The sequence below is a fragment of the Lutra lutra genome, chromosome 7, assembly GCF_902655055.1.
Source record: "Lutra lutra chromosome 7, mLutLut1.2, whole genome shotgun sequence".
Lineage (NCBI taxonomy): Eukaryota > Metazoa > Chordata > Mammalia > Carnivora > Mustelidae > Lutra > Lutra lutra.
This window is the reverse complement of record NC_062284.1, coordinates 32,839,673-32,855,076: the sequence shown is the minus strand read 5'-3', so window position 1 is coordinate 32,855,076 and position 15,404 is coordinate 32,839,673. Positions and strand designations below refer to the sequence as shown.

The 15,404-nt window shown below is 34.9% G+C and overlaps 1 protein-coding gene across 9 annotated transcripts in view; it reads right to left on the bottom strand.

Moving 5' to 3' along the window:
* MYO9A (myosin IXA) overlaps window positions 1–15,404 on the bottom strand; it is a 283,068-nt gene that overhangs the window by 174,077 nt on the left and 93,587 nt on the right. For all 9 annotated transcript variants that reach the window (XM_047735391.1, XM_047735390.1, XM_047735387.1 and 6 more), the window contains 2 exons: window positions 13,518–13,634; window positions 9,460–9,594 (listed from right to left, as the gene is read on the bottom strand). In XM_047735391.1, coding sequence (XP_047591347.1) covers window positions 9,460–9,594; window positions 13,518–13,634 — 252 coding nt within the window. The remainder of the gene's footprint in view (window positions 1–9,459; window positions 9,595–13,517; window positions 13,635–15,404) is intronic.

Here is a 15,404-nt window from a genome sequence, read left to right as displayed (position 1 = left end):
CCTCATTTCCTCTTCTCAATTACAATTCACACACCCTTGCCAAGGTTAACTATTATCCTAACGTCTAATAACACCAGTGAGACTCATCTGTTTATAAATCTAATATAAACAGAGCCATACAACATATGTTCTTTTCTGCCTTTTTTTTAACTCAACATTAGTTTCAGAGACATATGCAGGTTATAGAATGCATCTAAAGTTCATCTATCTTTTTAATCCTTTATTTAAATTCAATTTAGCTCATATGTAGTGTAGTAATACTCTAGAGGTGGAATTCAGTGATTCATCAGTTGCATAGAACACCCAGTGCTCATTACACCCAGTGCCCTCCCTAATGCCCGTGACCCAGTTGCCCCATCCCTGCACTCCCCTCCCCTCCAGCAAACCTCAGTTTGTTTCCTAAAATTAAGCATCTCCTATGGTGTGCCTCCCTCTCATTTTCAACTTCCTCCATTTTTCCTTGCTTACCCTTATGTTCTTCAGTTTTGTTTCTTAAATTCTACATGTAAGTGAAATCACACGGCATTTGTCTTTCTCTGACCCACTTACTTTGCTTAGCATCCCTTTTAATTGTTGTAGGGCAGGGGTTGTAGAACATCATATTCACTCATTTATGCTTTATCTACGACTGCTTTCTCAATGTAATAGCAGCATTGAAACTATATTGCCCAAAAGTCTTAAAAGACTTCTTTGTCTGGTCCTTTACAGAAAAAGTATGCCAAATCTATGAAAGAGCATTAGATCTCAAACTTCAACAGACTCACAAAATCTGTTCAACAGATTCAACAGAATCACATAAAGGACTTAATAAAACACAGACCACTGGGCCCCAGGCCCAGAATTTCTGATTAAGTAGGTACAGAGTGGGGCCCAATATTTGCATTTCTAACAAGTTCCTAGGTGATGCTACCAACAGGAACAGGAGAACAGTATTTTGAAAACCCATGCTGTGCATTTAGATGCAAATTATTCAACCACTACACTATTACAGGATGGTTATTTCTAATTTTTAGCCATTAAAAATGCCACTATTTACATTTGAGCACACAACTTTTAGTCTGCTTTTATATGCATTTTGAAAGTGAAAACACAGGCTTGTAAACTACACACGTATAACCTCAGCAGATACTGCCAAGCAGCTTGCTAAACATAGACCAATTTATGCAACCACCACCCGTGTATGGGACTTTCCCATGAACGGTATCTCTAATATTTGTATTATCAATTTTTTTCATTTTGTCACTCTCATGAATGCGTAGGAATATCTTACTGTGGTTTTAATTTTAATTCTCTGATGACTCCTAAGTGAAAAATTTTTTCCTGTGTTTACCATCCATCTGGATGTCCTCACATGTCTATGTTCATAATAAAAACTCTGAGGAAAAATCCCTGCCTTCGTCACAGGAGGAAAGCATTCAGTCTATTTCCATTAAGCATGATATTTTATAGATTTTCATAAATGCCCTTTAGCAGGAAGTTCCCTTCTATACCTAGTTTGCTGATGATTTTTTTAACATGAATGGTTATGTAGTTTTATCAAATGCTTCTACTGAAGCATAGCATTCCATACTATGCAATCACCATAAGTTTTTTCCCCGTTTTGTTAATAGATTAATTAAATCAATTGATAATTAAATGTTAACACACACCAGAAAAAAACTCCACTTGGTTCTGATATATTATCGTTTTACATATCTTGCTAGATTTAGTTTGCTAATATTTATTTAAAAATTTTTAAATCTATGCTTATGAGTAAATTGACTTTAATTTCCACTTCTAATAATATTCTTAAACAGATTTGGGTATCAGTGTTATCTTAGCCCCCTAAAATGCATTATGAATTGTCCCCTTTTGTTCTATTCCACATTAAGAATATATGTCAAACTGATACTAATTCTTTCAATGTTGGCAGATTCACCAATGGAGCCATCTTGGCTTACAACATACTTTATGAAAAGGCTTTTAATTACACATTCAATATTTTTAATAGTTATAGGAATCAGATTTTGGAATGTCAGGTTTTTTTTTTCATATCATTTCATAAGTGTACTTATGAACATAAAGCTGTTAAGTGAATACTATTATCTTTTTAATAGGATCCACAATGATGTCCTCTGTATAACTGTAATTGATTACTTACATCGCTTTCTTTGTTGCTCACTTGGGTGAATTTCTTGAGAGGTCTTATTAGTCATTTCAAAGCATTACTTTAGCTTTGTTAATCTTCTTCATGGCATATTTGTTTTTACTCGTACTTAATTTCCTCTCTTATCTTCATTATTTCCTTCTTTATACTTTCCTTTGGCTTAGTTTGCAGATCTTTTTCCAATTTGTTCAGCTGGATATTTATATATATCACTGCTACTCTTCAATTTTAAAATCTTCTAATGGCTATAAAATATTCCTCTTAATACACCTATGGTTACATCCCACAAGTTTTAAGATGCAACATGTTCATTCAGTTCAGTGTATTTTCTTCAACCTCTAGACTACGTAGAAGTGTATTAATTAATTTTTACCCATAAAGGTTCTTTCCAGTTATCTTTTGACCATTGGTTTCAGGCATAATTTCTTTATGGTATTTAAGTATGTGTCGTTTCAATCCTTGAAATTTGACCCTTGTGTTATGGTCCAGTATACACACAAATCTCATACATTTTGTAAATTTGCAGTTATCTATGTATGTCAAATAAGTATTTGCTGTCTTTTAGGGATACCTGGGTAGTTCAGTCAGTTAAGGGTCTGTCATTGGCTCAGATCATGATCCCAGGGTCCTGGGATCAAGTCCTGCATCAGGCTCCTTGATCAGCAGGGAGCCTGTTTCTCCTTCTGCCTGCTGCTCCCCCTGTTTGTGTGCTTTCTCTCTCTCTGACAAATAAATAAAATCTTTTAAAAAATAAAATAGGGACACCTGAGTGGCTCAGTGGGTTGAGCTTCTGCCTTCAGCTCAGGTCATGGTCTCAGGGTCCTGGGATCAAGCCCCGCATTGGGCTCTCTGCTCAGCGGGGAGCCTGCTTCCCCCTCCCCTGCCTGCCTCTCTGCCTACTTGTGATCTCTCTCTCTCTCTCTCTGCCAAATAAATAAATAAATAAATAATCTTTTAAAGAAATAAATAAAAATCTTTTATATCCACCCACCAAAAAAATTCTTCTATATCCTTATTTGATACAAGTTTGGGCCTAAGGAAACTGGCATTCTAACCTAAAGGTAGGCAGGACTGGGCACCCACAAAAGCACATTCTATATCATCTGGGTGCTTTAAATTATCTATACCAGGACCGACTTTTTCTTTTGTCTGCTTATTCTGTTAGCTAGTCAGCAAGATTTGTTAAAATATTCCACTATAATTACATGTTTCTTTTTAGTTTTATTTATTTTTGTTTTATATACTTTGAGTCTGTCATCAGGAACCTATAAATTTAGAATTGCATACTTCCTGGTGAATTGACACTTTCATATTACCGAATATTCTTTTTGATCTCTGGCAATGCTATTAATGATATTAATATAGCTATACCAGCTCTTTCTTGGTTCAGGTTTACTAAAGCTTCTTCCATCCTTTTATTTGTAACTTTTTTATATGCTTATATTTAAAGTATCTTTTCTTTTGATGGACATTGCTGCTATAAACATTCAGGTGCACATGCACCTTCAGATGACTACATTTGTATCTTTAGGGTAAATACCCAGTAGTGAGATTGCCTAGGGTAGCTCTATTTTCGACTTTCTGAGGAACCTCCATGCTGTTTTCCAGTGGCTACACAGCTTGCATTCCCACCAATAGTGTAGGAGGGTGTGGCATATATATATGTGTGTATATATATATACATATACACACAATGGAATACTATGCAGCCATCAAAAGAAATGAAATCTTGCCATTTGCAATGACAGGGATGGAACTAAAGGGAATTTTGCTGAGCAAAATAAGTTAATCAGAGAAAGACAATTATCATATGATCTCTCTGATATGAAGAATTTGAGAGGCAGGGCAGGGGTCTGTGGCGGGTAGGGAAGGAAAAAATGAAAAGATGGATCAGGAGGGAGACAAACCACAAGAGACTCTTAATCTCAGGAAACAAACTGAGGGTTGTTGCTGGGGGGTAGGGGAAAAAAAGTATCTTTCTTATAAGTAGTAATTTACTTTTGTTTTATATCCAGCCTAACAATATTTCACTTCTACTTGGAGTAATGAGTCCATATATATTTAACACAATCACTGATATTTTGTGGGATTAAATCAACAATCTTTACTATTTACTATTTGTCCTGCTTTCCTGATACACTTTTATGCTTCTTTCTTGGTTTCTTTTGAACTACTGGAGTTTTTACTTTACTTATTCCCCGTACTAACTTGACAATTTTTATATTCATTTACTATTTGGTGGTTATCTTAAAATCACAACATGTATCTTTACTTATCAATATCTAACAGAAAAAACATCTTCTAGAACTTAACCTTTAATACAAAGATCTTAGAGTATCTTAAATTCCATGTACTATCTTCCTGACTTAAATGCTACTGAACATTCATTTTAGTTCTACATAAACATTAAACCACAAAAGATATTTTTATCTTTGCCTAATTTAGTTAATACTCATTTAGATTCACCACAACCAATGCTCCCTTTTTTTTTTTCTTTAAAATGTTCACTGCTCTTTATTCCTTCCTACATCTCTGAGCTGCTGTAGGGATAATTTAGCTACTGCCCAATAACATACTTCAGTTTTAAGGAAAATATTCAATTGCCTTCTGTCATTCACTGCTTCCCCTAAAAGCCCGAGTTCCAGTCTTACGGTTGCTTCCTTCCTTAAGGGTACTGCTTCCTACTGCCCATCTCCAACCCCCAGATGCTTCTGAGATTTTTTCACTGTCTTTGGTTTACTATATGACTATCTTTGTATTTCAGATGCTTTGAATTCACACAGCCTCTCAAATGTAGGATCTTTTTCTTTTGTGTGTTAATAAGTTTTGGAAAAATTCTCAACCATTATCTTTTCAAATATAGTATCTACCCTATTCTCTCTTTTCTCACATACATCTTTCCAGAATTTCTCTTACACATATGTTAGACATTTTCACTATGCTCCATATGTCTCTTATACTATTTGTATTTTCCTTTTTTCATCAGGCTGGTATTTTCTTGTGGCCTATCTTTCAAATCACTAATCCTCTCTTAAGCTCTATCTAAATGTTTAAAACTATCATTGTGTTCTTAATTTCACTCTACCTTTTAGTTCTAGATTTTCTTAAGCTTGGAATTTCTTTGTAATTCTTTAATAAAAATATTACTTTCAAAAAATTTCTTCAAACCACTAATATTTTAAAGTTCATTTCTGTTAACATCATTTCCTGGATCTCCTATAGTACAGTCCTATTGTCTCACTTCTCTTGGTTTTTATTCATGTTGTTTTCTCTCCATGTTTGTCTTTAAAAAAAAAAAAATTCTCAGTTAAAAAACTGAATGCTGGGGATGCTTGGGCGGCTCAGTCAGTTAAGCATCTGCCTTTGGCTCAGGTCATGATCTCAGGGTCCTGGAATCAAGGCCTGCATCAGGCTCTGCTCAGTGGGGAGCCTGCTTCTCCCTCTGCCTGCTGCTCCCCTACTTGTGCTCTGACAAATAAATAAAATCTTTAAAAAGAAAGAAAGAAACTGAATGCTAGATCCTGTATATGAAAAATCATACAGATAATTTTAGCACTAGGATGATCTCTTCCTCCACTGGACAGTGAATTTGTTCTTGGCAGGTAGCTAAGAACATCAGGAATTCTACACTCTTTTTTTTTTTTTTTTTTTTTTTTTTTTTTAGATTTTTTTATTTATTTATTTGACAGAGAGAAATCACAAGTAGGCAGAGAGGCAGGCAGAGAGAGAGGAGGAAGCAGGCTCCCTGCTGAGCAGAAAGCCCGACGTGGGGCTCGAACCCAGGACCTGGGATCATGACCTGAGCCGAAGGCAGCGGCTTAACCCACTGAGCCACCCAGGCGCCCCAGGAATTCTACACTCTTTTAACCCCATTGGAAATGAGGAGATTTTAAACTGGGCTTCAGTTCCTAAGATGCCTGATCTATTTCTGGTTTATCTTTATTTCTAAGATGTAACCCTTTAAGGTCACAAGCAGAAAGCCTATAGGAATTATCAGCGGGTTCTTCCTTGCTCTTGAATCTGGAAAACCCTCTTCATTCTCTCAGATTCACACGCCTGGCTCTTTCAGAATCAGTACCTCTCTATCAGAACAGAGAAATGTCTTTAGCAACAAAGCAGTCCAAAAATGCTGGGCTCCTCTCCCTGCGTTTCCTTCTTGCAGATATAAGGCCTGCAGAATTTCACTTATTTAGATGTACCTTCAAATATATTTTGTTCATTCTTTTTAGGTGTTCTACAATGTAATTTGGTCAAAATTTCCTAGTCTGACATGTCCCCAAGTGACAGAAACAAATAAACAAACAAAAAAAAAAAAAACCAGACAAAACAAAACAAAAAAACAAAAAACAAAAAAAAACCCTCACTAGATAATAAACATCTCAGATAAGATCCCTTTACTCTAAATTTTCTGTCTTCAAGGCCTAGCACAGTGTGTGACACATGACTGTTATTCAATTTAGTGATAAGCCAATGACTTGAAGGATAATTCTGAGCAAGTAAAGGAAAAAAGACAGCAGTATTATAAATAACAACAGTTATTTAAATCAAGTCACAGAAACTTCTTCCGGTCTGTCTCTTATTCCACATTATCTTTACATATACCTGTGATTCAGGACTCAGAATCACACACTCACACTACTTCAACTGTCTTATGTATTATGTCCTTCTCTCCAGGTATTTTACCCTCTCTTCAGTCCACCTTCCACAGTTCAAATACCCTGCTAAATATATTTCAAATTACTCTTCATTTTCTAAAAGAAATATTCCAATCTCCTCTGCATGACATATAATGCCCACAACTATATGACCCAAGGATATTTCATAAACTTATTTCCCTCCTTGTCTCCATTCTTATATCATGTATTTTAGCTATGCTATTTTCAGTTCCTCAAAAGTACCATGCTGTTTTATGCCTCACAATTTTAAGGATATTGTTACTTTTGTTTAAAAGATTTTCTCCCCATTGACAATCTGTTAAACTCAATCTTCTATTCAAAACTATATTCCAGAATCACACCCGGGAAATCTTGGTAGACTTGTAGGAAGTTCTAATCAACTTCATCCTTTATATCACTACTTTAACCTTCTATGGCACTTATCATCCTGCAGGGCAACTGATGGGGACATTTCTGGACAAAATTTACTTTAGTATTCAAAATTTTCAATTTGAGAAACAAGGCAGAGAATCATGGGAGAAAGGAAAAAATAAAATGGGACAAAACCAGAGAGGGAGACAAACCATAAGAGACTCTTAATCTCAGGAAACAAACTGAGGGTTGCGAGAGTGGAAGGGGTGTGGGAGGGATGGGGTAGCTGGGTAATGGACATTGGGGAGGATATGTGCTATGGTGAGTGCTGTGAATTGCATAAGACTGATGAATCACACACTGGTACCCCTGAAACAAATAATATATTATGTTAATTTTTAAAAATAATAAAAATAAAAATTTTTTTCAAGATGTTTCCTCCAAAGCATATTTGATAACTTTCTATTTCTACCTTCTTTTTTAAAAAGTTTTATCTACTTAAATGATTTTGTATTCAGTTGAATTTAACAAATACTCATTGTAAACCCATCTCATTCTAGGTACCACTGATATACAAATAAAGAAAACAGTTAATATTTAAACTGCCTTAAATCTCTTATTCCCAGCAAATCAATTTTAAGTGAAAAAACATAAGGGAGAGAAAGGAAGAATTAAATAGATGAGATGGCAAAGAGGTGTAAGATCTCCAAACTTTCTATAAATTATAGCAAAAGCATACCCACTACATTAAATTACAGAAGAGAATACTGAAACTTGAAAGGAAAAACAAGGTGTATCTTAGAATCTAAGTCTTCTGATCCATAATTCCAACACACTGCCCAAAATTATGATATTCAGGGTAGCAAATAAAGATCACCCAACCCCCAAGTAGTTCTGAACAGGTTTTCCATAAACTGCAAGGTTTTATTTTTTATACATGTTTTAGGCAAAGTATCTCTTATGGCTTCTCAATGTCTAATCAACACTTCTAGAAAAGGTAAAAATAATTTCAGAAATAGAGAATACCTTTTCTTTGTAAAACACAGCACACAGTCAACAAAATGCATTTCTCCAATCCTCCAGTACATATATTTATATCCATTTGCAAGAGATAAAAAAAAATACCAGTTTAGCATGGTCTAGCTAAAAGAACACCAGAATGAGTCAAGTAGACGAAACCCAGACCAGCTTTTGGGTAAAAGCAAAAATTATGGAGCCAGAGTGTTAAGGTCTGAATACTGACTTTAGGTATCATCTGTAAAACTAGAACAAAAATAGCACCTGCCTAATTAAAAGTAAGTACTACATAAATGTTAGCTAATATTATAACAAATAGTATTGCCTATCTTTTAATAGCTCCATCAGAGGGTCTAGCTAAAAAGTTATGTGTTAAACATTTTAAGCATTATCAAGATGGCCAAAACTAGTGCTGCCTGTGCTACTGTTAACCAGTCCTCATAACCCTTTAAGCGAAACTGATGTACTTAGAGGTAGGACAGAGGGCAACAAGCCCCAGTGATAAGAAAGATTTTTTTGTTTGTTTTGTAGACCTGTTTTGATCCTCCTGTTCATTGCATTTCTTCATTTCCCTTGAGAGAAATGTTTATATCTTCCTATACAAACTGAAATTGTGCGCTACAATCTCAACTTGTTACTAACTTGAAACTTGGCTTGGAGGAGGAGCCCATGTTTTCACTGACCCTGCATTTACCGTAAGCATTCTCATGGAAACTGATGCCTCACTCTTTCGACTCTAAATCAATCTGAGCTTCTCCCAAGAAATATCTAGTTACCATTTTGGTCTCTCCACACCAACCTATTCCCCTATATCTGTACTCTAAACTGATTCAAGATTCTACCTTAAAAACTCCTCTACCCCACAGATACAGAAGACACCAAAGCAATTAACTGGATTAAGAGACCAAAACAATCAAACAAGCATATTTAGCATTATACACAGTGACCAAAAACATGGTAGCAATTAAAAATCACCAACAGAAACCCAAACCAAGCTCATGCATTTTTTCATTCAAAGGTGGACTCAAGCAAGCACGTATTTTTGAATCTACCTGAAGTCTAGGGGGGGGAAAAAAAGGAAACCCCATATCGTACGGCTCAAAAACTATGCTCTGATTTTTCATTTGCTAACATGGACATGAAGACTCTAGTATCTTCACGGAAGTGTAAGATTTAAAATGACTCAAAATTTATATATGTATATATGTGTGTGAAGATAAGTGGGTGAAACAAGGCAGGGGGGAAGCATATATGCATTTAAGTACTCACTTGCTCCAATTTAAAAATATGCTGATTGAAGTAGTGTTGTAAACGTTCATTAGCAAAATTAATACAGAACTGTTCAAAGCTGTTATTTTCATAATCTTCAAACCCAAAAATATCAAGAACACCAATGGACAAAGTCTGTAAAACAGGAAAAAATTTATGATGGTTAAAAAATGATCCTCAAATTTATTTCACAAATAATATCCACAATATAGGTAACAAAATGCTCAAAGTTCTTCTACGACAGTGGACAGGAAATTTTGGGGAGCCAGTGTTCAACCAAAATATTCCACAAAATAAAAACCATTTTAGTTTTATGTTCACCTTTTTCTTTTTATCCCAATTATAAAAACACATCCAAAATTTTAACACATGTAATACACTATTTACAAAAATGTTCAAAGCAGAGGTAGTGGCCTGTTATCTCAATCTCAGAAATCCCTAAATTCCAAGAGACAAAGAAATAGAATCACCTTATGGGGAAGTAAAAAATAACCTAAAGCTAGGTTTTTCTAGGGTATTCCAGGTTATGCAAAGAACACCATGCAAGTTTTCCTATTTTCACTTCTATACCCCAGAAGAATTCTGCTTTACAAACCAAGCTAAACTAGTATGTTTAATCACCCTTGTGCAAGCCAAGTATGAAACCAGATATCAGAATATGTGGGTTTCTCCAATTTTTAAAACAATCTTTTTAACGATTTATTTATTTTCAAGAAAGAGAGAGTGGGGGAGGGGCAGAGGGATTAATCCTCAAGCAGACTCCCTGCTGAGTGTGGAGCCTGACTCAGGGCTTCATCCCAAATCATGAGATCATGACCAGAGCTAAAACCAAGAGTAAGATGCTCAAATGACTGAGCCACCAGGTGCCCCAATTTTTTTTTTTTTTGCCATTTTATTTTATTTATTTTTTTAATCATTTTTTTTTAATTTATTTTCAGCATAACAGTATTCATTGTTTTTGTACCACACCCAGTGCTCCATGCAATCCGTGCCCTCTCTAATACCCACCACCTGGTTCCCCCAACCTTCCACCCCCCCACCTCTTAAAACCCTTCAGATTGTTTTTCAGAGTCCATAGTCTCTCATTGTTCACCTCCCCTTCCAATTTCCCTCAACTCCCTTCTCCTAACTCCCCATGTCCTCCATGCTATTTGTTATGCTCCACAAATAAGTGAAACCATATGATAATCGACTCTCTCTGCTTGACTTATTTCACTCAGCATAATCTCTTCCAGTCCCATCCATGTTGCTACAAAAGTTGGGTATTCATCTTTTCTGATGGAGCCACCAGGTGCCCTAATTTTTATTTTTTATTTTTTTTTAATTGTACAAATAGTTCTAAAAAATTATAAAAAACAACAATCCCTTCTTCTTTGTCAGTTTCTGCTCCCTAAAGCCAACACTCAAATCTTTTATCTATTTGGTATAAAACAATACAATATAGCATACAAATGCTTGTTCTTCTATGTCTTGATATTTTGCCTCTACAAACTATATTCTAACTTCTTACTATAGATAATAAGGATTCAGCTCTAATATCACCAAGCCAGCATTCTTCTCACCACTTCACCTCATTCTTAAAATAGTTACATGACAATTTTAGTTAAATGAAAACAATCTTTCTCCACTATTACTAAGAGAGATACTGGGCAATCTAATATAATGAGTAATAAATACTAGGAGTTTTTTTTTTTTTTTTAAGATTTCTTTATTTGAGAGAGAGAGGGAGAGCACAAGCAGGAAGGAGGTGGAAGGAGAGGGGCAGAGGGAGAGAGAAAGAATCCTCAAGCAGAGGGACTGTGGACCATGGAGCCTCAAACAGGGCTCAATCCCAGGACCCCAAGACCAAGACCCAAGCTGAAACCAAGAGTCGGCTGCCCAACTGACTAAGCCAACCAGGTGCCCCAAGAGAAGATATTTTTTTAACGTCTCCATTAACAGTGTTTTCTTTGGGACACCTGGGTGGCTCAGTCAGTTAAGCCTCTGACTCAGGATTTTGGCTCAGATCATGATCTCATGGATAACAGGATCTAGCCCCATGTGGGGGCTCTGCACTCAGCTGGGAGTCTGCTTGAGACTCTCTCCCTCTGTCCCTCCCCCTGCTTGCACCTGCACTCTTTCTCTCTCTCAAATAAATAAATCTTTAAAAATAAAAAAAGAGCATTTCCTTTAATTGATTCTGCTAATTCTAAGCCCTTATGAAAACAGTACAAGTAATGACCTTCAAAAATAAGTCCATTTGGTAAATTAGATTTCTATTACAATTTTCTAACTGTAGGCTTAATCAAACCATAAAAAAATAATATTAGAACCATTTTACATCTAAGACAGGAGGATTAAGTAATAAAGATGACATATTTTAATCACCCTAAAGATGCAGACTATTCCATAAAAAGTTGCTGGGAGGGGCGCCTGGGTGGCTCAGTGGGTTAAGCCGCTGCCTTCGGCTCAGGTCATGATCTCAGGGTCCTGGGATCGAGCCCCGCATCGGGCTCTCTGCTCAGCAGGGAGCCTGCTTCCTCCTCTCTCTCTGCCTGCCTCTCTGCCTGCTTGTGATCTCTCTGTCAAATAAATAAATAAAATCTTTAAAAAAAAAAAAAGTTGCTGGGAAAAATGGATTTGAAATTATTTAATTATCTAAAATCTGTCTTATTAAGAAATAAATTCCAGAGGCGCCTGGCTGGCACAATAAGTGGAGCATGTGACTCTTGATCTCAGAGTTGTGAATTCAAGCCCCACACTGAATGTAAGAGATTACTTAAAAACAAAATCTTAAATAAATAAATAAATTCTAATGGGGGGAAAAAACCCAAATAGAAAAAAATAAATTCTAAAAGTATGGGAATAAATGTTTTTACAATCTTGGGCTGAAAGAGGGTTCCCAACATAAGAAAAACAAATAAAACCCGAGAAAATAAAGGAAGAAACAAACAGAGGGTTTTAGAAGGGAGGGGTGGTGGGGGGATGGGTGAGTCTGGTGATGGGTATCAAGGAGGGCACAGATTGCAGTGAGTACTGCAGTTATGCTATACGCAAACAATGAATCATGGAACACTGTATCAAAAACTAATGATATACTGTATGGTGATTAACATAACACAATATCAAAAAAAGGAAAAGGAAGGGAAAGAATGGCAGAATTAACCGCACAAAAATTTAAAACATAAGGGCCCTAAAACACAACATAAACAAATCTTAAAAGTCAAGAGAAAATACATGCAATATTTATCAAACTATGAATCTCTGCAATAACCACAGAACTCCAAGAAAGAAGTAACAAAAAGACAAAATAAACAACATAAAAATAGCAGAATATATAATGAAATGATGAAAAAACATGGGAAATATTTGACTTTTATCTATCACTGAAAAAAAGGACAATAAAACGCGATAGTCCTCTTACTCAGATTAGTAGATGAAAAGACTGATAATATCCAATGTGAGTAAAGGTGTAAGGAAATAGGCATTTTCATACACTACCAGTGGAAGTGCAGTCTTTTCTGAAAAGCAATTTAGCAGTAGCTAACAAAATTCTAAAATGTATATATTCTTAAATCCAGCAATTCATTTTGAGGATTTTATCCTAAAGAAATGTACACAAAGAATATTTGTTACATCATCATTTATAACAATAAAACAAATGTAATATATTTTTATGGGGAAATTTATGGTATACAGGCATACTATATACTACAAAGTTATTAAAAATAATGAGGTCCAGACCTATTTCAAGACATATCAGGCAAAAAAAAAAAAAAAAAAGATAAAGGTAGAAACAATACAGATAACATAATTCTATTTTTAATTTTAAAAGCAATTCTGTATATGTACACCCATAGAAATGTACATAAGAAAAAGGTCTAGAAAGACATATAGGACAACAGTTTCCCTAAATATCAGGGTAATAACATACATAAGAAGGGAAACATCCGGGAATACAGATAAAAGTAATTCTTACTTATTACTCTACATAATTCTGTGTTTTTAAATATCATGTATTAATTATTTTATTTAAAAAATTTCCAGGAAAACTATATAATAATCCAACATATGTCTACCTTTGTATTTTGCTCCAAATCTTTACTATTCAGAAGTGCATGATTAATCCGAAAAACTATCCAGTCAAACAGGGCACTATATAAAGATTTAGCCATGGAATTCCTCACTGTCACAGCCTGAAAAAAAAAAGAAAAGGGTTGGAGAACAAATGAAAATGGCACTAACCCAAGATACTATAACAAAGTGTATTTTGCTTTCAACCAATAAAGAGAGCTTACTATCCTGAATTAGAAATTTAATTTTCTCTCAATTTAAATAGCCTATAACTGAAGTTTTCCATACACCCATAATCATTAATCTAGTCTCAACTCTAATCTAGGCTAAAAGTAAGGAAAACAAAATATAGGTCACTCAGTTCAAAACAGTATCTGAAAATTAGGGTATACATTTTACCTAGTAAAGAAGGTGTAATAGGAGATTTACAAACAAATCAAACTTGCCAGCGAAAGTGGGGAAGACTATTCTAGGCAGAGGAATAAATCTGTTGGCAAACAGGAATCAGTTATCTGTGGAATCCTAGCTCGACTCTTAAAAAATAATCATAATACCACCACAGTTACATTCTGGTTGTCTCAAGCTTGTCATCCACCATAACTTCAAGGATTTCTCCATCCCCAGATAGAGTAATAATTCTTTCATTATGGAGTAATAAAATTTCTTTTTTCACCTCACTTCAAGCATTTCCCAGTTTATGGAAACTCTCTATACTATCTGCTTAAAATTTCTATAAATCTGAAATTGTTCTAAAAAATAAAATTTATTAGTTAAAAAAAAAAATCAACATTTAGAAAGTACTACAACCGAAAAAAGGAGGGGGACATATTTTAGAGAATTGAGCCCTACCACTTAGAGAATACGAGTCCTAATGACTTATATATTTACTGTCGAGGGATTTATTTTGAAGCTTTATATTCAGGTACATATTTATATATCTGTCCTAAAGATTAGAGGAAATAGAGAATAATGATTAAAAGCTAGGTTGTCTTCCAATCCTAGTTCTTCTACTTATTCTAGGTATTGTAATCTTGGCCCAAGATACTTAAACTCTTAAGCTACAGCTTTACATTTGTAAAATGTAGATAATACTAGAATCTACCACACGAATGATGAATTTCTGAATTCCAGTGAATAAAAACACAAAAGCTCCAAGTTTCTAAACCAAAAAATAACTACCTAAACCATTACCTACACAGGAAAGAGAAGATGCTATCAAATTCTCTATCTTCAGCACCAGAAACTTGAATTGGAAAATGTTCACAAATTCTGAGAGAAAAAGGAATGTAACCCTAGAATTCTGTATTTAGGCAAGTAATCAACAAAGTATCTTTAAAACTCAAAAAATCAATCATATGAATACAAACTGGTCTAGCTCAGCAAAAGTAAAAGATTTTAAAACTAAATACACAAGCATAAGACAAAGAAAACACAGAAAAAGAAATCATAGTAGCATAAAAAATACAAATGGGCTGAATTTTTTAGTCAAAAGACAGATCTTCATATTAAATTAAAAACTATGAGCCACCTATCTGGTTTACATTAACACTATTTTCATAAAGTACCAGTCAGACAGAATCCAGATATACCAAAATATGCCAATATAATACTCATTTACTTCGTTAACTCCCAATATTATATTTTGGCCTCTTTTCTCTGAAATGTGGTCCTATCACAGCTTAATCTCAGTAAACCCAAATACCAATTAACATTTTCCCACCCAAACAAGATCTCACTGTTTCCTATCTCAATGAATGGTATCAATACTCTTAAAGTTGTAGGAGTCAGAAAATTAGGATTTATCCTTAGTATTTCCTTCTTTCTTCTTGCTTCCCAGTAAGCAAACCATTGCCAGATTCTGTTGATTTTACCATCTAAATGTCTCTCTCTTT